General features: G+C 43.1%; 1 protein-coding gene across 9 annotated transcripts in view; it reads left to right on the forward strand.

The window, feature by feature from the left end:
* Positions 1-17,348, forward strand: part of PKP4 (plakophilin 4) — a 63,943-nt gene extending 46,595 nt beyond the window's left edge. For 7 of the 9 annotated variants that reach the window (XM_072931830.1, XM_072931834.1, XM_072931836.1 and 4 more), the window contains 15 exons: positions 660-851; positions 2,263-2,477; positions 4,824-4,952; positions 5,996-6,209; positions 7,136-7,319; positions 7,628-7,745; positions 8,217-8,408; positions 8,550-8,723; positions 9,537-9,687; positions 11,701-11,896; positions 12,649-12,733; positions 12,841-12,958; positions 14,904-15,035; positions 15,740-15,813; positions 16,274-17,348. In XM_072931830.1, coding sequence (XP_072787931.1) covers positions 660-851; positions 2,263-2,477; positions 4,824-4,952; positions 5,996-6,209; positions 7,136-7,319; positions 7,628-7,745; positions 8,217-8,408; positions 8,550-8,723; positions 9,537-9,687; positions 11,701-11,896; positions 12,649-12,733; positions 12,841-12,958; positions 14,904-15,035; positions 15,740-15,813; positions 16,274-16,525 — 2,426 coding nt within the window. In that variant the 3' untranslated portion in view covers positions 16,526-17,348. The remainder of the gene's footprint in view (positions 1-659; positions 852-2,262; positions 2,478-4,823; positions 4,953-5,995; positions 6,210-7,135; positions 7,320-7,627; positions 7,746-8,216; positions 8,409-8,549; positions 8,724-9,536; positions 9,688-11,700; positions 11,897-12,648; positions 12,734-12,840; positions 12,959-14,903; positions 15,036-15,739; positions 15,814-16,273) is intronic. The other 2 variants (XM_072931833.1, XM_072931835.1) reach the window with 1 other exon arrangement.
* The last annotated feature ends 6,016 nt before the right edge of the window (positions 17,349-23,364 follow it).

The following is a 23,364-nucleotide window of genomic DNA, read 5'->3' on the forward strand; positions in this document are numbered from 1 at the left end:
CATAGCTCATTTCACATATTCTGCTGCTTTGATAACTGCCAAAGCTTTAGTGCCTGCAGTGTTAATGCCAAAGTTGACAAAGCTGTGTACATTTTATATGAAATATTAAATATATAGCAAGGTGAAAAATACTAATCCAGCTGCAGCATAGCTATTTATATATACTCACATCATGGGCTATTTAAACCTTTATACATGTGCTTACATTTCTGCTGCCACTATCAAGCAGATGTTTGCTCTTAATGCTACGGGCTGTTTCGGTTTCAGGATTACAACCCCTTCAGTCTGTGCCCTCTGTTTCAACAGGATTTCTGTCAGGTCCATACTTACCCTTCTATTGCTGAATCTCTGCACTGTGCACGCTGACTCAGCTTTTATTCTCTGTGGTTGAGACTGTAAATTATACCAAAAAAATTAAGTTGGGAGATTTCAAGTTGTCAGTGTATGGACAAAACTTTTGGTCAAGGAAATGCTGCTTTGTCAGTGAACCTTTCAGTATGGACCATTTAAAAATGGAAAAAATATAATTAATAAGTCTTTGTAACTGGTAGGTTTGAACAAAACCTTTTCTTGGCTAAAGGAAGAAAGATTCGATCCTGACAGCTCTGTTGCTTTGCTGAAGATGGGCCACATTGGCATGTCCCTGTGCTTGGTTGCAGGCCTGAGGAGTTCGTACGCCAGCCAGCACAGCCAGCTGGGGCAGGAGCTGCGCTCGGCGGTGTCCCCGGACATGCACATCACCCCCATCTACGAGGGCAGGACGTTCTACAGCCCCGTGTACCGCAGCCCCAACCACGGCACCATCGAGCTGCACCACGGCTCCCAGGCCGCCCTGTTCCGCACCGGCTCTGGTGGGTGACGGCCTCGGCTCCGTCCGAGCCAGCTGGGCCGGGGCACGGGGTGCAGGGAGCAGGGGGGACACACGGAACGCCAGTGCGCGAGGAAGAGCTAGAGGGTATCAATTAATGGAGACAGAAGCTAGGTTTGAAGGACTTCGAACAACCTGCAGGAATTAAAAGGCTCTTGTGATGTTTGCAGTGAATGCTTGGGGCTATACATCACTGTCAGCCTGGGGTCAGAGTGTTTTCTGTTTGATAGCACATGCACGGGTACATCCCAGATAAATGTATTCGTGACACACAGAATTTATTGCTTCCTCTCTTGCATTCTCTGTGTATCTCTCTCTTAAGAATCGAGTTGGTTCATGGCTTTTTTTTCATTCATCAATCCAGAAAAACAAGAGCTTTCCACTAAAATTACCTACCACGTCTTTCACAGTAAAAATACTGTTTTACCAAACTTCTCGACAAAGCATAATGGTAAATGCTACAGATTGTCTATTGAAACTGAAATATTCCTCTAGTATCTCATAGAAGTGGCACTCATGTATTATGAAGAGCATAGGCATTAGATTAGTATTAGGATTTATTTTGTGTAGAGAGAAATGTAATGCATGTTGCAATGCAGTTTGTTCTTTAAGGTTGATTAATAATTTGTATAGTGGTTCCAAAAACTCTTAAAGTATTAGAGTGATTTAGTTAAGTAACTCTCTAGAAGTATTTATAGAGAACTATCCGACTCATATGCCATGTTTTCACACACTTGAAAATGCCTTTTTAATGTTTTGTAATGTAACTGCAATACCAAGAGAATAGTGCTGAAGAAGGAACCAGTTTTCTGCATTTCTCCTGCCTTCCACAATCTAGAATAAATGGAGTTTGTCAGGATGTGCCAGTGAAGAAATATAACTAGAAACTGGAATTCTTTGTTTACTTGTCTACTTAATACCACTTTTCTTGGAAGAACGAGAGCCACCAGCTCTGTTCAGATATGAAGACGCATGTTCTTGTTCCCAAACTGCTCAGCTTCATCTTTGCAATGGTCCAGGTGTTACCTTTTGTCAGGGAAATTGTATGTGTTGTTAGGAAAAGCAAAATATCACATAAACAATATGAACTTTGAAAACACTTTGCACCCAGAGTTGCTGCTTGTTGGCATGGGATGTGCTTTTCCTACTTTAATTCTTGTTGAGGGAAGCTGAGGCATGAGTCTGATTCCACCAAACCTTTCATTCTGTAACTAACCTCTCCATTTCCATGGAACACTGCAGAACTGCTCCATGAAATCTGACATCAGTTGCAACATGGAGCACAGTAGACATTTTCAAGACTGATGTTTTTTTTGCTTGCGCTCTTAAGTAGTTGCCCCTTCTCTTCAGCAGGCACTTGTTACCTGTTTGGTTTTGACGCTGTTCTGTCCTAGGCATGGGTAACCTGCAGCGATCCTCCAGCCAGCGTAGCACCCTCACGTACCAAAGAAACACCTACGGGCTGCCCACGGCGGCCGCGCTGGCGGAGCCGCTGCGGGCAGTGCCCTTCCGGCTGCCAGAGCCCGGCTACGGCCGCCTGCACCCCGCGCCCGACGGCGGCACCACGCGCTCGCCCTCCATCGACAGCATTCACAAGGACCCCAGGCAAGTGCTGCCCGGGCACAGCCTTCCCTCACACCTGCGGGGCTGGGTCTGCCTGGCCCAGCCAGCCCCAGCCGCCGGAATACTCACATCTGCACCTTTAGTGCTAGAACAGCCACACAGGCTGCTTCTTGCAGTGAGAATATGCAGTTTATTATTATATTTATATACATTTTTCTCTCATGCTTGTTTTTATGGAGACGTTATGACAGGGAACACAACTTTGATGAGATTTGACTGAGTTATTGAAAATTTTTTTTAGTAACCTGTAACATTGTAGTGAGATTTCTCTGTCTATGAATGGGAATTGGGGCTTGAAAATTCAAAAGGACAGACCTAATTTATTTGAATGAATTTTTTATGAACAGTTTGCTTAAATTTCAAAACAAAGTAAGTGTTAAAACTATTTATAAATGTGCCATTTTGAAAGTGAGCACATATATTTCTGCAATAATTATTGGTTTGGTATTGCAGATGTCTGTGCACAGTGTGAGTCTGTGACAAGCGTAGTATAGTCGTTGGCATTTACTCTAGACACTGTGCACTAAAACCTTGTATTTAACCTGGCAGTATCAAAGCCCAGCCATGCACATCTTGGAAGGACTTATGTGTATATTCCGTGTGGATTTGGAATTAGTAGGAATTTCAGTCCCTCCTCAGATTCTGGTTCACTGAGAAACCAGCTCATTCTGGAGGAGCTGGGCTGAGCTGTGCCTCCAGGGCTGTCCTAGGGACATGTTGGGTACCAAGGAAACCTCAAGCAGAGATGGAGAGACTGGAGCTTTTTGCTGCAGTCCCCTCCTCCCATCTACATCAGGCTCACAGCACCAGGCAGTTATCTTGTCTGGGCCAGTCCCTGTCATCTTGGCAATGAAAATGCTGCTTTAATGGATTTTGTTTATTAGTGAAAATTGATATACTTAATTTTTTAATAGATATTGAGAGACAGAATTAGTTTCATTTAATTGAATGGTGCATTCGTCCAAATTATGTTAATAGGATAATCTTAGCTCTAGGTAGTAAAGCTTGGAGGCTGCCTGCTCTGGTATGGTGGCAAGAGGAGTTACTTTATAGCAGGGATGCTTCCCATTCATAGCAAGGAACTTTAAAGAAACTCTGATTCAGTTGTCACTGCTGATGCACCTTCTTAGCTCGTTACAGAGGAATAGTTATTACAGAGGAATAGCTTCTACCTTACATTTAATCTGTTGCAGTTTCTGATGTGCATATCGGGCTGTGGCAGGGGAGCATGTTGCACACCTCAGAGTGGGCTGGTAGGAGTGGGCTGGCTCTCTGGAATGAGAGTGAAAGTGACTGGTTTTACTAAAAAGCCAGTTTCCCCTAGGGTTTCCTATCATTAGATATGGAAAAATAAATCTCTGAATTGTTGGGCATTTCAAAGTGGGCACGGACCTGAGCTTCCCCTTCGTGTGACTGAGGGCCCTGGGGAGACCTGAATGGTCAGGCCAGCATTAGTCTTGGAACAGCTTCCCAGCTATTGATCTTGGAACATACTTTGCTCTTTTTTTCATTTATTTTGGTTTTTTGGGATTTTTGGTGGGATGGTTGGTTGATTTGTTTGTTTGATTGATTGATTTATTGTTTTGGGGGTTTGGTTTTGGGTTTGTTTTAGATTTTTGTTTACTTAGATTTTTGAGCCTGGGAAAACTTAAGACACTACTTTATTCCCACCCCCTTCACCAGTTCTCTTTTACAGAAGGCAAATGGCCCAGCAAATATTAATTACTGTGTTTCTAAATCTGCAAACTGGGCATGTTTCGTGACTTTTCCAGGACTGGTCTGCACAAAATCATTATGATTTAATGAAGGAGATATTATTTAATGATTTTAAATTTACAATTCCTGAATAACTCAGATCAAGCAACCATCCTGCATCTGATCCTGACAATAACACTTCAGGATGTGCAGGTTTTGTTGAGCTATAATTGGCTTCTGCCTAGGGAGAACATTAAGCACTGAAAGAAAAATGTTGTGCAGAAATGATGCCCCTAAGCAGCACAGTTGAGGGGGTATATTTTGCATTATACATTTAACTTTCGGGAGACTTTTTTGTAGGTTGAAGTGTTTGGGTTGGTGTTACTTTAGTGATTATTTGTGTGGTCCATGATCCAACTGAAGCACACTAGATATAGTGTCCTTTTCCAGTTTGGAAGACTAAAAAGTGATGTGAGCCACTGTTATCCCATTATACCTGGGTTTCCTTCTAGCCCTCTTAACTCCAGAACAAAACTGAATTGTTGTAAAGCTGTTCAGATGCCCCAGTACTTGTCCTTAGTAAATCGCCATCCTTTGTGAGTAATGCCTTCTCTCTGTTGCTCTCCACTGAAGGGAGTTTGCGTGGCGAGATCCAGAGCTGCCTGAGGTCATTCACATGCTCCAGCACCAGTTCCCATCAGTGCAGGCCAACGCAGCTGCCTATCTGCAGCACCTCTGCTTTGGGGATAACAAGGTGAAAACAGAGGTGGGTGCTGCTCGTGCTGCTCTTCCAGGGCACCCGTACCAGGAAAACCAGGACTCTTGCCTCTTCCCCCTTTTTTCATCATGCCGCAGTATTTCGGACCCTCTTGTGTTCCTGTGCTAATATTGAAGTGCCTGGGGGTTGTAATTATACACACTCAGATTCTTCCTGTCATAAGAGCTGCATGGAAATTCTATGGAAATCTTTTACCCTAGAGTTGTGTCATCCAGCAGAGCTCTAAAGTAGGTTTGCCAGAGCCTGGCAGTGTGTAACCTGTTGGTGACTGGAGACTAGAACAACCGGGAGCTCTGGAGCACTTTCACTGTTTTTTATCAAGATGTTTTAAGGCAACATGGGGAATAAGTGAGCTGCCAGGCAGAGGAAAGGAGCCCAATCCTAGAGAAACATGGAGGAAACTGTTTGTGCCACTGTGATGTGGTGGCAGAGTACATGGGAGTGAACATTCAGATTATTATTGAAATCTCTTGAAACTTTGCATTCAAAGACCTGCTGTTTTTGCAAAGCAGCTGTGAGCTGTTGATTTGAGGGAATTTGCCTTTTCATTTGCATACTATGTGTGTGTGCGCTAGATGTTATTTTCAGTATAAATTTTATTTATGTTAATAAAATGTTGGGGCAACTTTTGTAAGAAGATAGCCCACATAATTCACTGTTGCTGGGAGATGAAAAGTGGTTTTGATGATCTGGTGACCATCACAGTGATAATCAGCTCTTATTTCCAGTATTCCCTAAAAAGATATTCCGGGGTATAGGAAATTAAATTACTTTTAAAACTGGAAACAAGACTGATGCAATAACAATTCTCTGAACACAGCAAGTGTCTGAAAATGACCTTCAGCCATTGCAGTGGGGTGGAGGGAGAGGTTCGGTCCCATGTAGCAATCAATTCAATAAGGTTCAGCAGCTGATTCTTCTGGAAGTAGAAAGGGTAGTACTGGTCTCATAAAAACAAAAGCCTTTTACATCTGTGGAGTGAGGTGGGTGATATCAGTGGGTGCTGATGGTCCTGACATTCCACTTTCCAGGTCTGTAGGCTAGGAGGTATCAAGCACCTGGTGGATCTCCTGGATCACAGAGTCCTGGAGGTTCAGAAGAATGCCTGTGGTGCGCTGAGGAACCTTGTTTATGGAAAGTCCACTGATGAGAACAAAATAGCCATGAAGAACGTGGGAGGGATACCTGCCCTTCTGCGGCTGCTGAGGAAGTCAGTTGATGCTGAGGTCAAAGAGCTGGTGACAGGTAAGTTTGGAAGGGAAATTAGCAGAGAGCCATAATCCAAGGTATTTTTCTGGACACTTATCTTGATCAGTTAAAACAGCACAGAGTACAGAGTCATTGGGAGAAGTGAATGCTGAGGTGGTTGCACTAAAGCTCTACTTAGGGTGGATTTTCCCTCATATAAGTCTCCTGCATACACAGCAGGTATTTCTTTATTGATTCTGAACATTTGTTTTGTTACAGGCTTTTTTTATCTTTTCTTGACAACAGTTTTAAATAAGATCTTGCAGAATTCATAAGATGGATCCAAACTATGTAAATGCATGTGGTATTTAATCTGAATTATAATCAAGGATGACTTCTTCAGAAAAAGTATTTAAGCTGTGTTTCATGATAAAAAAGAAAATTCAATGCTGTGTACAGCAAGGTATTTGTATATACAGTTCTGCTGATAATTTACATCAGATTTCATACTTCTGTATCTGAATGTCATGTATGGAGACTTTGTGGGCAGGGGATTAGGGATTTCTGCCCAAGCATAAAAGATGGGTAGCAGTTCCATACGGCTAATGGATGGATGGGACATGCTCTGGACTTGTGGCTGTTGTTCCCAAGAAGAAAGTTTCCATAGGATTTTTACATCCCTTCTTGTATGTTCAGCTCTGCTCCTCAGTACCTGACATCCCTGGTACATGGTGCAATGTAGCAGGAATGTCAGGGCAGACCACCCTTATCACTGGGAAAAAACCTAAACCAAAGCCATGCCCTCCTCCACTGTTCACTTTGTTCACCTTGATTTCCTCCTTCTTGGATGATGGCTCCCCACATTCTGCCTCTTCTAGAATCACATCACATGTTTAAAGTAATGTCTTTTAATTTGCCAGTGTTGCTTCATGTTTGTTTGCCAAGTCTCTGCTGACTTTTCTGCTCTGGAAATGTCTTCTAAGGGGTTCTCTGGAACTTGTCTTCATGTGATGCCGTGAAGATGACAATCATTAGAGATGCTCTGTCTACACTGACAAACACTGTGATAGTGCCCCACTCAGGATGGAACAGCTCCTCCTTTGATGACGATCATAAAATTAAATTTCAGACTTCCCTTGTTCTGCGCAATACAACAGGATGCCTGAGGTATTTGCTCTTCTAGAATACTCCCTTTTAAAGAGTAATCATGTTATCCAGCGGATCTTTCTTGTATTGTAATATTAAAGACAAAGGAATTGTTTTAGTCTATAAATTACAAAGTTCCATCATGTAGACAGCTTTTTCCAATTGTCCTTTTTTTCCTAATAGAAAAACATGAAAATTACCAAGTTAGTCACTAAGAGTTGCTGACCAGTTACTAATCAGCTACATAAAAACCTTATGCAGACTGTCTAATAAGTGATTATCTGTCTGTCCTTGCATACACTGTGTTCTTTTGTCATTCCAACTTTCAGGAACCTGAGCTCTGCTGGGGAAGAGGCGCGAAAGCAGATGAGGTCCTGCGAAGGACTGGTCGATTCGCTGCTCTATGTGATCCACACCTGTGTGAACACCTCAGATTATGACAGCAAGGTGTGTGCATGTCTCATCTACAGATACTTTAGTGGTAACCTGTGTGTCTGATCTTGGGGCTTTGTATAGCTCAGCTGAGCATGGTGATGTCCTCAGCTCAACTGGCATCACTCCCAGCCCCAGGTTACTGAGGCACAGCCAAACTCAGCTGTGTAACACAGAACCACCTCTTGTTTTCAGCAGTGCTGCAGTATCTGTTTCTTAATAAAACAGTAAATAAGCTCTTACAATTCTCATTTTCAGAATACTAAAGAGTAAGCCATTATAGCAGAGACCACTCTTATAAATATTGTCAGAACTGAGAGAGGTTGCATTCTCCTAGAGAAGCAGCCACAACACAGCCCAAGGCGCAGCATTAGAGTTTAGCACTTGTGCTCACAGTGCCTTTTCTTCTCTACTGAACTGGTTTGGTTTTTTTTGTGTCTGTATGAGGAAGAACTAGTGACATGGTGTCTCTCTGGTTTGGTTCAGACAGTGGAGAATTGTGTGTGCACCTTGAGGAACCTTTCCTACCGCTTGGAACTGGAGGTACCACAGGCACGGCTGCTGGGAATCAATGAACTGGATGACTTGTTGGGAAAAGAGTCACCCAGCAAAGACTCAGAGCCAAGCTGCTGGGGGAAGAAAAAGAAGAAGAAAAAAAAAACTTCCCAGGAGGATCAGGTTTGTATTTTCAATGTACTGCAAATACCTCAGATGCTGTTTGGCTCATGGTGGGGGAGGACATAACTTGACAAAAACAACCCTACATTGAATGCAAATACAGAGGTTTTGTCCGGTAACAAATCTGCATTCTTTTCTCAGTGGGATGGAGTTGGCCCTATCCCAGGATTTTCCAAGTCTCCTAAAGGGGTGGAGATGCTCTGGCACCCATCGGTGGTGAAGCCATACCTGACACTCCTGGCAGAGAGCTCCAACCCAGCCACTCTGGAGGGCTCTGCAGGATCACTCCAGAACCTTTCTGCAGGCAATTGGAAGGTATGGGAATTCCTGCTCCTCCTCCTCTTTGTATTCCAGCTGTTTTTTCTAGTAGGACGCTGGAATGTGTTTGGGGGGACATACCACTTTCTCGTGTGCATCTGAGCATTCCCCTCTTGTCTGTGCATTAGTGCTCATGTGCTGCAGTCATGTTTCCACAGTGAAAAGCCTTGACAAAGAGCAGGGGCAACAAGAGCCATATGGAAGCTGGCCTTTATTTTAAATAAACAGAAAAAGCTTCTTCCATCTTCATCTTTTGATCTTATCAGATCAAAACTATTTTCTGGCATCTTCGAACTGTGAATTCTGCAGGGGAGGTGCTGTTGAAATAAGACCAGGACAAATAAATTTACCTTATTTCCATATTCTATTATTTATTTCCATACATTCTGGCCATTGCATATATAATGTGCTACAAAAGCAGCACATGAGAACGCTATATTGTGTCATGTATTTGTTATGGAGAAATTAAAAAACACAGCAAACATTAATTGCTTCCTTTGCTTGCAGCAAGCCAGCTAAGCCTTTTTCAGTTTGGCCATTATGAAATTGGTATTAAAAAAAAAATACAAGCAAAACCCAGCCTCCTTGCTCCCTTTTCAATAATCATCTATTCAGATACTTTCTCTCTTTGTAAGAGGGATGAGTGAAAAATGGCAAAGAGCCGGCTCTTTATAATCACAGAAGAAGCACACATCAAACATGTCATCTTTATTGGAAATGACCAAAGATGCCTGAGAGTTCCAGTCCAGCCCGAGGCTGTTTGAGTGCAGTGCTGTGGAGGATTGGTGGGTAACTGAGGTTCTGTGTCAGTTCGCAGCCTACATCCGTGCTGCCGTGAGGAAGGAGAAGGGGCTGCCCATCCTCGTGGAGCTGCTGAGGATGGACAACGACAGAGTGGTGTCATCTGTGGCCACTGCCTTAAGGAACATGGCCTTAGATGTCCGGAACAAGGAACTTATTGGTACGTACAGACCATCCTCCAGAGAGCACCAGCACCGGGTGTCAGACCTCGGATGGGAAATCCAAGGAGAGATTCCAGGGATGGGAACAACACGCTTGATGTTTGTGTGTCACGTCAATTGTGACACATAAATGAGTCTTCCTGACAGCAGCAGCTTTCCAGAGCAATATTGCCACATTAGTTTGCTGCTGTCCACCTTTCATGGATGGGAGTCAGCCCAACCAGACAGAAAACTCTCATCTTAAATGGGATGGAAACACAGCTCTGCTTCCTTGGAGCTCAGTGCTCACCTGCCTGTGGGGTGCAGGTCTCCCATGTGTTCCTGAGGGATGGAACAGCTCTGCTGCCATGACAGCTGTGCTTTTTTAACAATCTTGAACAGGAAGAGAGGGGAGAAGTCTTCTCCAGGAAAACACAGATATAGAGCATCATCTGTGTCTTTGCTGAATTAAGTCATCAACAGAGGTGCTTGCTAGAAGAATTTACTGTCTTGTCAGTTCTAATATTTAACCCTTTAAGCATTCATCTGTGCCTTTCTTATCTAGCATTAAAAAACCCAAGAATATAACCATCAACTTTCCTGCCTTTCCTGCCCTGAGTTTTCTCAGTCTGTTAGTGTTGAACGTGCTTCAGCCTCAGGCTGCTGTGGCTTCAGTGAACCCTGTTAATAAATGGTGTGATATAAAAAAGTCTCATTTTTGTAACAACAGCATTTTCTGTGTGTAGAATTGTGGGGTCAAGGATATAACTGCTCATAGAGATAGGAGGATCATTATTCTCAAAAAGAGAAATACAGGTGGACAAAACTTAGTTATCTGTTTCTGAAGCTTCTCATCTGGGATATTCAGAGTCTGTTTTCCTGCAGTGCAAGTGTTACATGTGAGAAATGTGTAAAAAGAGAATTCTATTCCATTGTACCAGCCCTGTGCAGGTCAGATTTAGGTGATAGTCTCTTGTCAGGATGTTCCTTCCATTCCTGGCAAAACTTCTCAGCTCAGGAATGGTCTTCCACCTGCTCTGTCTCCCTGTCAAAGCTGTACCTCTGAAAGAATTTCTGGCTTCAGACACACTCTGAAACAGACCATTGGGTAAAATATTGCTAGATGTGAAGCAAGTTCTGCAAAAATGCTAGAAATCATCTTTAGGAGCTTCTCTGCTGGTATAGGAAAGGAACAATGGTCACAGGGTGACACTGAAGGAAATGAGAGATGAGGACTCCAACAAATCACAATATATGTTGGAATATGCAGCATATGGCTGAGCTTGCTGAAGGGTTGGCAATGGCAGAGTATTGCTGCAGTTCGTTGTGGGGATAATTTCCCAGTGAATTTCCTTTTGCCAGCAGAATTCCTTTTTGTTTCTTTTTTTCCTTTCAGGCACATTATTTAAATAGATAGTGAATGAATTTATGCAAAGCTCCTTCATTATTCACTGTTACGTGCAAATACATGTCTCCTATAAAATCAATTAATCATTCAATTAACAGTACAGCCCAAACAGGAAGAATCCTTGACCTTATCTTAGTTACTGTCCCTTGTGTGCAGCTTATCTCTGGCATCAGTCAGCAACTGGAGCCTGACAGAGCTGAGTGCTGACAGGTAGCAAACAAGGTGAACAGAACATCCAGAAGAAAGAATTTCCAGTTACTGTAAGGATTCCTTTAATCCTCCCATAGATGAAGCCCAGCAATGTGCATTGCTCTGTCCATCATAATAAGTAGCTTAACATTTTTCCTTGAACAATTCTTCTTTATCCAAATAATTCTTGTTTAAAATTGTTCCTCTTTTAATGCAAAATTCAAATTCTCACACTTTTAAGCTAAAAGGGGAAAAAAAATTCAAAAATTGTTATGTGGTCTCCCTTGACTCTGTGTAAAATGTGAATTCTTGGCAGATTTTGGTACAGTGCTGCTTCTCACTGCCTTCAGCTGCAGTTTTATGACGTGTCCCGCAATTTCCAGCGTGAAGGACCGAACAGGGGTTTTGACCTGGTTCTGTGGGTGTGTGTTTCCAGGTAAATATGCGATGCGAGACCTGGTCAATCGGCTACCAGGGGGCAATGGGCCGAGCATCCTGTCAGATGAGACAGTGGCTGCAATCTGCTGCGCCCTGCACGAGGTCACCAGCAAGAACATGGAGAACGCCAAGGCCCTCGCCGACACTGGTGGGATAGAGAAGCTGGTCAACATAACAAAGGGAAGAGGTGACAGGCAAGTAGGCAGCAAAGATCCTACCTGAGCTGTTTGTGTCCATTTAAAATGCTTGTGGGAAATGGTTTTTTGGGTGAAAAAGAGATCTGCCTTTGCAGTCTGGGTCTGAGGAGCTGTCAGCTGGAGTCTCACTGGGAGGGAGGAGGCACCGGTAGCGTTGTCTTGGGCAATGTTCTCTGTCTCAGGCTTCTGAAGGCTTGTACAGCTGCTCACAGTAACCATGGTCATGGGACCTGTTTTCAATGAGTTAGCCAGTCACTTCTTCAACACCTACAAGATTAATAAAATATTTGGAGCTTTTCCAAGTCAGACTGTGTGGGCACCTTTGTCAGGATGTATCCCAGCAACTATGAATTGTACCTAGTGCAGCCCTTTGGTCAGTAGAAAGAGAACATGGCATGGGGAAAGCCCTTGAAGAGCATTGCCAGGCAAGTGCTGGCTGAGGGGAGCTGGTCCTGCCTACTGTATCGGGGCTCTGGAGAGGCCATCAGACAAGTTCTCTGGTTGTCTAGTGGCAATGAAATCTGTGAGTGTGTGCTGGGTCAGCAGCAGGAGGCCCCTGTGGCAGGGCATGGGGCAGCAGGAGCCCCATGCTGTGGTGAGGCTGCTGGTTGGCTGTGCTCACGCTGGTGTTGCAGGGTCTGGTTTGCCCCACAGCAGCAGGTTCAGGCTGTTAGGAAGCTGAGGAACGCTGTTCTTTTGAAGTGGAATTCAGTGGCTTTCTAACACTGCCATATTCGTCACCTCCTCAGGTCCTCACTGAAGGTTGTCAAGGCGGCAGCCCAGGTACTGAACACGTTGTGGCAGTACCGAGACCTCCGGAGCATTTACAAAAAGGTAAATTGTAAAATTAGCTTACACTAGAAAACAGTGCCACAAAAACTCCTAGTTTATTTATAACTTGCAATTTATTCTGACGTGTTTTTCTTTTTGCCACTCCACAGGATGGATGGAATCAAAGTCACTTTATTACACCAGTATCAACACTGGAACGAGAGAGATTCAAATCCCATCCTTCTCTATCCACAGCCAATCAGCAGATGTCACCTGTCATGCAGTCAGGTCAGTCAGGGAGGGTGAAGGGGACTTGCTGCTCCATGTTTTTAACTCAAACACCTCTCAGCTTGGGACTAATGCCATTTAAAACACAGAGGTCAGGCTGTTGCTCCTTGGTGCTTGAGCAGAGCACTTCACACGCTTTGAGTGCTCCCTGAATTGTTCCTGCAAAGTGAAATCTTCAATGAATAGAGCTGGACATTGTTACCAACCATTGCCCTGTTCAAAGCCACTCCTCCTGCGCTGTGTGGGCATTGTGGAGTAGCCTCATTGAACATGGGGACCTAGCAGCACAAACAGCAACACACCCACAGTGAAGAGCTCATTTTCATTCCCAACTATGCCATGTTCCATAAGAATGAGCAACCAAACCCAAAAACATTACTTTTCTGACTCTTCCTCGTTTATTTCTCACCATTGTTCCTTCAATGTGTTCAGTGCTAGGATTTAGATCTTCAAGACAGCTGATACAAAACATACCTGAAGCCTTCTATTTTGTCTTCATTTGGCATTTTATTTTACCAAATTTACTCTTCTAGAGACTATCTAGAGCAGATCTCTGTTAATACTGAGAAATACCTACCTACTGTGACTGCTAAAATTAGTGACCAATTCCTACAACACTCTTGTTTAATTACTTCTTTACATAAGAGTAACAACCCCCACACATTCCTTTATAATATGGTTGGCTCGAAAAACAAGGACTCCACCAGGGATTTGTTTTCCTACAAGAAGTAAACCTGTTGTGGTGTTTGTGCCAGAGTTCCTCTCACTCACCAAGGAAGCCAGTACAGCTTACGCTCAGGGAATGACTGGATTCTACCCAAGTGTAAAAAGATATTCTGATGCCAGCTGTCAAATTTCTATCTCAGCACTTTCTCTCCCAGGATACACCAGCAGAACAACTGTGTTACTCCAGTTCTTTGAGTGACAAGTAGGAAGTAGATGAGCAGCTCTAATTTAATATTCAGAAGATGTTGTATTTCAGAGAGGGTTTAGTAAAAATTCCTAAAAGGAAGTGTCTGCTTTTCTGCTCTAGAGGACAGCCAAGCCCAAGGGAGTCAGTGGAAGTTGGTGAAAGGCCCACATCCCCAGAGGGGCTGTACAGCATCATGCTGAGCACAGCAGATGCCTGTTGGAACAGATACGCTTGGACTGAAACAGTTGTTCTTGTTCCAGTCACTTCATCATTAAAACACACATTATTATGTTGACCCATGTCAGAATTTTAACAACATGGTATATTTAGCCAGGAAAATACCAGTAATTAAACTATCCATAATAACACAGAATTTTGAGCTATGATGTAACAGACACACCAGTGGTTATCATTGAACTAACATTTTTAAGCAAAATTTATAGAAATTGTTTTAACTATTTTACTCTAATTGCTGGAGTCTTTCTGAGCCAACAAAGCCCAAGGGATCTGTAGACCAAGGAGGATTTAGCAGAACAAACTTCTTACAACAGCAGTTGAGATTCAGCTGCTTATTGAGCGGCTCAGTGATCCCTTGCTGGGATCCCCCCATGGCCATTGGCCTCCCAGAGCACACCATGCCCAGGGCTCACCTGTGTATATAGGGGTCACTGAGTCCAGGTAGGTTGGACAACTGACAGGGTGGCCTTAAGAACTGTGTTTAAGTGTAACTTAGATAAACCATCACCGTTAGCAGGGTATCATCTTCTGCCTCCACACAGGTGATGTCCTAGGCACGGTAAGGTCCCATATCTGGGCTGTGAGTGTCACCAAGGTCTTGTGTCTGCCTGTGAGCATCACAGAGCAGTGACTGCGCCTTGCTGGCAGCTCTAGGGTGTTCACCCAGGAGCAGCTCCGGTGTTCTGTCCTTACCCACCCCCTGGCTGTGAACACTTCAAGCAGGGAGTGCTGAGGAAGGCTGGCTGTGCAAAAGGCTTTTGTTGTCAAGCTTGAGAACCTCTCTTTTCCCATCAGTTGGCAGCACGTCCTCATCCCCGGCTTTGTTGGGAATCAGAGAGCCTCGCTCCGAGTACGACAGGACGCACCCTTCTATGCAGTATTACAGTAGCCAGGGCGATGTCATTGCACATAAAGACATCTACACTGGTAAGAGACCAGCTGAGCATCTTCTGGAAAAGGGAACTCTTCCTTGTGGGAAGAGTTCGCAGTCGTACACAGACAGCTGCATTAGCGGGCTGGTCGCTGCCAGCTGCAGCTTTCCCTTTCCATTCTTTGTATTCCCTGGCTGTGGCACAGGGCAGGGTGTCACTGCCTCTGCTGTTCTCTGTAAAACTGCCCGGTACCAGAGTAAACACAGATCCCTTTCTATACTGGGAGGTGAGAGGCAGTTGGAATTCCTATTTTTGTTTAAAATACTAGTACAGAAAATTGTATTATTGTATACATTATATTATAATGATGATGTTATACATTTTAATGTGCGGTTGTAAATTATTATTATATTACTAAATTATATCAAGATTTCATATTTTCTCTGATCTCTCTTTTCCTTCTTCTGTGTCACACAAGTAGCAAAACAATAGATGACAGTGACTAAAGAGAAGGAAAGTCCTTGCTTTAAAGGTTTTCAGTCTGTAAAATGAGAAACAGCAACATAAGCCTCCTGGCTTTTCTGTAACCCTTGCTGAGGCACATTGCCATCATTCTGTTATTACATTCTATCATTGGCAGGTACTGAAATCTGCAGATTTAGTAGTATGGGTACTACATAAAAGGCAAGATAAAAACCAGTAGACTTACGGCTGAATGAATAAAGACTGACGTTTATGCATTAAAATGTTTTCTCCCAGGTTCCAGCAAAGCTTCACCAATTTACATCAGTTCCTATTCCTCACCAGCGAGAGAACAGAGCCGGCGGCTGCAGGTGAGCCCAGAGCTGTGTTGGGGTAGTGCTGCTTCCCGGACTCACAGGAGGGGCTGAGCCCGTTCCCACAGCCGCTGCCTCAGTGCTCTGGGTTCGCAAGGCCTCAGGGCTGCTGCAGCCTGGCTGCTTCCATAGGAGTCACGCGTTTCAGCACCTTCTTACAGTGGGATCTGAGACTTCTTTTGTGACTTGAGTGGGGTTTGGGCTGGTTTTGGAGGGTGTGGCCAGGTTCTGTACTTACTGTACCTGAGCTCCAAAGTCGTGCACTTTTGGAATTACTCCCTTCGAGTGATGTAGGAGGAGACACACAGCAAACTCAGGGGCATTTCCTCCATTTCCCTGTGTACATTTCATGGAGGTTTGAAACCTGCATTACTGTCATGGGTAGAGGTGCACTTGGGTGAAGTATTTTCTCTGCTAATTACATTTTTGAAAGTTTATTTTGATATAATTTTACCAGCAGCATCAGCAATTGTACTACAGCCAAGAAGATAGCACCAGGAAAAACTATGATGCCTATCGGTTGTACCTGCAGTCCCCACACAGCTACGAGGACCCTTACTTTGACGATCGAGTTCACTTTCCTGCTACTTCAGATTACACACCACAGTATGGACTGAAATCAACCACCAATTATGTAGACTTTTATTCCACCAGACGATCTTCTTACCGAGCAGAACAGTACCCAGGCTCTCCTGACTCCTGGGTGTAGCACCGGAGAGAAAAACCCAGCATGCTTCTTGTCTGGCTTGAGAAGGACTGGAATGGCCCCGTGTTGTTTTGGTTAAGAAATGTAAAAGTGAAAGAAAAGAAGGAAAAAGGATGATTTTTTTTTTTTTTTTGTGGGGGAGGTGGTGGTTGGGGGCTTGGTTTTGGTTTTGGGGTTGTTTTTTTGTTGTTTTTGTTTTTTGGGGGTGTTTTTTGAGTGAGGAATTGTCAGGAGAAAAAGCTGGCAGGGATGGTTTTGCTCTGCTTAGGTGTTAGGTATCATTACTTGTAGCTCCTGTAGTCTGGTGAGGGTGTGGGCGATGTGATGAAAGGTTTGAGAATTGAGTATGATGAATTTGGAAAGTGTGTAGGTCAGAGCAAATTAAAGCTGATTTTTTTAATGTGAATAAAAGTCTTGTTCTGATAGTTTGTACAGAAAAAATCCAATGGCTACCCTTGTTTTATTGCTATTACTGAATGTCAGGATTGTATGCTACTGCGTCATGTAAATTTTTTTGTTGGTGTAAATATGGAAATGCCACGTTGGTCTCAAGTGCCATCCATTTGTAATGCAGTGTGTCATTGAAAAAGGAATTTGAAACATCATGCACAAAAAAAAAACCCAAAACCAAGAAAGTGTTGTGAATTCTAAGAGGAAAAGAACCCAAATTTTAAAAAATTAATAGTGTAATTTTGAAGCACAAAGCTAGTCCAGTATATCTAGTATATCCACATCTCTCCCATTCCCTGCCTATTTCATAAGGAAATCACTGCCATTTTCTATGCACATGGAATAACAATAAATATGGAAGTCTCATCCATGGAAAGCTGTTCCCTGTTCATTTTTTTCTTATTATTTTCTCTGTGTGATATTCAGAAACAAATACCATGAAAATTAAGTCTAATTGCATGTTCTTAAGCAGGTTAAGCATATCAAAACATTTGGGCCAGCTCTCCAGTGGAAATGTCCTGAATGTGTCAGGCTGGCAGCCCAAAGTCCTAAATCCAACACCTTCCTACCAAGATTCCTCAGACTTGTGTTTTTACTTTTGGTATTGGTAATCCAAGATACTTCAGAACTCTAGCCTGTTCTCTTTCCATCACTCCTCTACCCCTTCCCTTGCTCTCTCATGGAAATTGAGCTCACCTTGCTGTCCTAGAAATGATGGTCTCCATTCTGACCACAGTCTGCTTGGATTTCTTTCCAATAAAAATGTTTGGTTATTTTAAGTAACTAAATCACAAACTTTCCTGTGCTGTACAGTCTACCCTGTCTGTAACCACAGACACATTATTGCTCCACATCATTGCATTTTCCTTGGGTTTTCAGGGTTTCCAGTATCCTGAAGAAGGATTGAGAACACTGGGAAAAGGCTGATGAGTTTTTCTATCAGAGTAAACAGACTGAAGAGAATCCATCTCAGCCAAGGACAGTACTCAAGCGTGCATTCTGTATTTGAGTTACTGTATCAAAGACTAACACAAAAGGTAACATAAACATGAATAAACTTTTTGAAAAACAAGATGAACATGACTTTGTAATTACAAGTAGACTCCTGGAGCTGTCAACAACAGCAGGCACTAGGGGAAAGCTGTCACTGAGACATGCTGGAAGGTTGTTCATTTCCCATCACAGAGTGCAGGGATTCATTTGTGGCCATCAGGCAGAGGTGAGGGAAGGACTCAGTGCTGGCTGCTCCACTTGGAAACCTCTCCAAACACTGCCATGGAGCGGGGAAAAGTGACTGCCTGGAAGGCAGAAATCAGCAGAAAGGTTCTTCATTTGCTCACAATTAGCATCAAAGTGATATTCGTGAGTTCTGTTATCCAAAGACTTTATTAGAGACTAAATATTTTGTATTGAGATGGATAAAACGTACAGGGCATTCACTAGTTTAAAATGTATGCATTTTCAAAAAATACTGAGTTTTCTTTTTGCTCTTATTAAAGTTTTTTACCCCATAAAAAAAAAAAAAAAGTAATATTTATTTGGCTTGGTTAATGTTTAGTTCAGAGTAGAGTTGGTAATTACATCACAACTAGACAAAAAGGAAGGCTGACCTTGCTTCTTCCCGTGGCTGGATGGTGCCCTGCGTACAAGCGGCCTGTGGGTGGTTGGGCAGGCAGCTGTCCTGGCCTTGCTGGTTATTCTGCTGCCGTGCCTGTCGCATTTTTTATACCCACTTTGTAAACTAAATACAGGAGTAAGAACTTTCTCTTTTTGTCTTTTACTAGCACACCTGCCCAGGGAACACTGCCGTCCTGAGTTGTTTGGAAGGGCTACAAGCAACATTTCAGTTGTCCACATGAACTTGCCTGCCCTCATTCTGTGTCAGCAGTCCCTGAATATTTAAATAATGTGTAGGAGTTGAATTAGCTTTTCATATGGTTTGAACAGAAAGAAATGCTATGAACATGGAAGGAGAACCAAAAGCTCAGTACAACATATGTTCAACAATGGAATGGACAGGTATGTGTGATGGTATCTCTGAAGAAACTGTGGTATTCTCCTTTTAAAACTCCAGTTAGTATTCCTGTTCTGATACTTGTTCTCATATCCCCCTGCAGAGCTTGTCTCAATGTGATTAATTCCTCTATTTTTCAATTTCACTCTCTTTTAACTACATTCCACAGAAGAGGGGCAACTGTTGTGTTGTTTGTATGGGCCATGTCACTGAAGATTTAGTGTGCAGCCGTAGTACACTCACTGTCACGCCAGTAGAACTTGTTAGTGCTGTGTAAAACAAAGACAGCGTCCCTTTGGGAGACTGCAGCAGTGGCATTTCTGCAGACATCCAAAGGGCTGGATCAGCTTCTCAGGGTCAGCTGGTTCACTGACCAGCGCTAGTCAGAGCAGGCCGATGATACTAGGCACCATATCTCCTTAGTGCTTCAGGGCACCCCAGATGTTAGCAAACACCTTTACACACACCGTTCTATTGTATGACACATCACCACCTGCTCCATCCAACGTTACACGAATAGTGTGTAAAAGAATAAGACAAGTAGCAGGATATGTAATGTGCTAATTTTCAGCTAGCTCTCAAAGTCAGAAAGATTGTGAAATGAACTATCTGCCTATTCACTGGCAAAAAGTAATCGCGCTCTGAGAAGAAACTAATCTCCATTAGGATGAAATTCCAAAGGCCTCTGTCTGTGTATGGCAACCTAGTTCTTTAGAATTCATTCATTTGTTCCACTGCCAGTAATACTGTTTTAAACATGGGCACTTAGGTGGATAAAACATGTGATGACAAAGGTATATCTTTTTAGTCCTTCCGTGGGGAAAAGAAAAAAATAAATCTATAATTAAAATTAGCTAGTAAGGGTCCTCTGCTTAATGATGTTGTCCTTTACCTTCCAGCCTGGAGACTGCTTTTTCTCGTGTAGTCTGAGAAACAACCAGCATCCAGATCAGAACCAAGGCCTAAACTGGTCAGGTTTCCTACAAGAAACAGGCAAGCTTTACAGATGTGAAGCCAGACCTATCCTCCAGATTTTATCAAATACATACTATATGCACTAGTGAACATTTCTATCAATACAAACCCACTGAAAATATGTCTGCCTTCATTTCTCCTTGCTTTAGACACTTAACACAAATGATCTCTGTAACATTATTAACTTTGTGCTGAACTACTATAAAACAGAAAATAAAACCAAGGGTGGGAGAAATTAAAGCATGATAAACATTTAAAAAATATATATATATACCTGCCCCAGAATATTTGTTGTCTCTATTGGGCTCCTGAAGCATCTAAAATCAGCTATATTGACTCATCTGAAAAAAGTACTGCCTACCTGTCACTGAGTTTAAGAAAACAGCAGTAGTATTTCACCAATCAGTTGCCAGATATAAAACCAGTGTCAGTTTGTATCAGTAGCCACAATTTAGTACTTCTGACATTTGGAAACAAGGTACACTGGAAATAAGACAGAGAAGGGAAAATACTGCAGAGACATTAGCAATAGATCTTAACAACAGAGAGATGTGATTTAAAATATGACACATGAGGAAGGTATTCCATATGTCTGCATGCTAACTGCTTGTTTTAGATGTAGGCTAGGTCTGGTTGTCACCCCAAGACACTGGTGTATAATTATGCTAATAGCTGTTAGCTGGATTAGAACAGACAGTCTGCTTGGGAGCATAGTGATTTGTGCTCCTGCCAAGTGACTTTTCAAACTTTGTAATCAGCTAATAACTTGCCTGTAGAGCACTGATTTTAAAGGAAAAAATTTCCAGGAAATAGGAAGAGTTCCAGAATGCTGAGAGCACCACTCAGGAAAATTTAAATGGCTACTGTCTCTTTATCACAGTTAAAATTCTGTGTCTGCCCCCAGGCTTTCCCACATCTGCCTCTGTTATGGAAAAAACACCACATTCTGAAAATACATAGAACCATTACAGTATAAACTCATTTTTAATTCAGTCATTCACAAATTACTATCATTAGAATAAATCTATCCCCAGCATCAGATGAAGATCTCTGAAGTTTGGTATTTATGTGATCGGGAAATGGGACTGAGGATGGCAGGAAAGGCAAGAGATTTCAACTGCACTAGCCCAAGGCCACAGAAGGATTATTCTCTTGCTGATTCTTCTCACCCAGACAAACCAGTCTAATAATTTCCAACAGATAAAAAGTCTAAATGAAAACAGGAAAAAAGTCTAAATAAATGAAATTGTTACATAAAATCAGGTTTAAAAATCTAAGCTGGCACAGCGGCATTGTTGAGGTAGTGCCAAAGGCTGCCTGTCAAGAATAAGGTGCTCCAAAAAGTACTTTATAAATATGGTTTTAATTCACAACAGCTTCTGGTTTAAAGAATACCAAGTGACAAAGGAAATGAAGTAAAGAGGGTGGAAGAAAAAATTTAAAAAGAAATAGTATATTATATTTAATATGGTAAGAAGACAACATGAACTTACAATTTCTTATTTAAAGCAAGTTCCCATGCTTGTCCCAAGAATTCCTAAAACAGATGTACAATGGCACTAAACCTTATAATTATTAATGCTTTAGGCAGCACACCAAAGCTGTACTACATGACTGCCTTATGTGGTAAGTAATGAAACTTCACCTCTCCAATCTGTGCAGTAACAAACAGCTCAGGAAAAGAAACTGAAAAAATCGGTACTTCTCTGCTGAGGCAGAGTAACGTGAATATCAAAACCCCTTACTACTTTCTAAGTACTTCGGAGTAGGGTTCTTTTGTTCTCTCTCCTGCTGATCATTTTACCTGAAAGAATTTATTTCCCCAATCAAAATTGCCATCATCCACTTCAGGCTAAATGCTTATGGGCAGAGACATGCAGTGCTATCTACTTCAATATTTGCAAAGTAAGTTGTTTTTCTCGGGAGAAAATTGCTGCATTTCAAAACAATTTTCTGCCTCATACATATGGAATTAAATATCTGAGATATCTGATTTAGATTGGATGTCCTTTCATTTTTTCTGCTTTAAAGATCCAAGCCAACAGTAGTCAGTGATAAGGTGGTTGTTGTGCTATAAATACCTACTGGTTTCTTAGTCTGTTTTCTCTTCCATTTTTTAAATTTCATTTCCCTCTTCTTCAGATTCCACTTAATTACATCCTATTTTTGCATTCTCGCTCTCCTTTTTTTTTTTTAATCATTGAGATCCAATAATAAGACAATTCCAAATAAATCACGAGACTAACAATTCTTTTCTTCTTTCATGTTTTTCTTTCCGAATTCCTAAAAGAGCAAATTTTTGTGATGAAATGCTTTAGCACAGCAAAGCAGAACACGTTTACAGCAATCTAAGAAAATCTTTCTGACATTATGCATTACGGTCCCAGCAGCTGCCTGCGGACCAGCCCAGCCAAGCCCACGGCAGCGCGGGCAGGGCCGCCCTCCCCGAGGCAGGCACCGTGAGCAGCGTGCCCGCAGCCGGCTCCTGCAGCCAGCGGGCACCGCGGCAGCGGGGAGCGGTGCCGGCAGTGCTCGGGCGCTCTCTCCGCTCTCCTCCCGGGGCACGCACGCGTCCCTTCGGAACAACTAAGAACGCCTCGGGATGCACCTTCTGCCGCCGCCTGCCCCGTCCCGCCAGGGACCGGGGCACCAGCGCAGTGATACAGAATGTTACAGCCACGGACAGCTTCCAGAAACTGACGGCCTTTGTGACCAGGATTTCTTCATCCACAGTATAATTTACTACAGAGATGGTAAACATTGAAAGATAATTCCTTAATTTCTTACTTGGTCATTTTAAATACCGAAAATAAAAATGTTGAGGAGTTTATGCAGTAAATAATTCCAGATTAGCTGTATCTACTTTCAGTTTTTGTGTTTCTAATATGTTGTGTGAAACGTCAATGTTCTTTAAAGTCGTTTTAAAGTAGGGCACATGAATGACAATGTTTTGCTTGTCTCATCCAGATACTACCGATTGAAGAGGGTAAGATTTACCTCGCTAAATCAAGTTCTTTGAATCCTTAGCAATGTTTTTAAAAGTCCCCGCCTCTCACACCGCTGCCCGTCCTCATTATCGACTTCGTACCGCCTCTCACACCGCTCCCTGCCTGTCACATCGCCTCTCACACTGCCCCTCACGCCGCTCCCAGCCATTCTCATCTCCCCTCACACCGCTGCCCGCCTTCATTATCGACTTCGTACCGCCCCTCACGCCGCTCCCCGCCTCTCACAACCGCCCTCACACCGCTCTCTGCCTCTCACCTCCCTTCACAGTGCTTCCCGCCCCTCACTATCGACTTCGTACCGCCCCTCACACCGCTCCCTGCCTCTAACACCGCTCTCCACCCCTCACGCCGCTCCCCGCCTCTCACCGCCCCTCACACCTCTTCCCGCCCCTCAC

This window comes from Taeniopygia guttata, chromosome 7 (assembly GCF_048771995.1).
Source record: "Taeniopygia guttata chromosome 7, bTaeGut7.mat, whole genome shotgun sequence".
In the NCBI taxonomy this organism is placed as follows: domain Eukaryota; kingdom Metazoa; phylum Chordata; class Aves; order Passeriformes; family Estrildidae; genus Taeniopygia; species Taeniopygia guttata.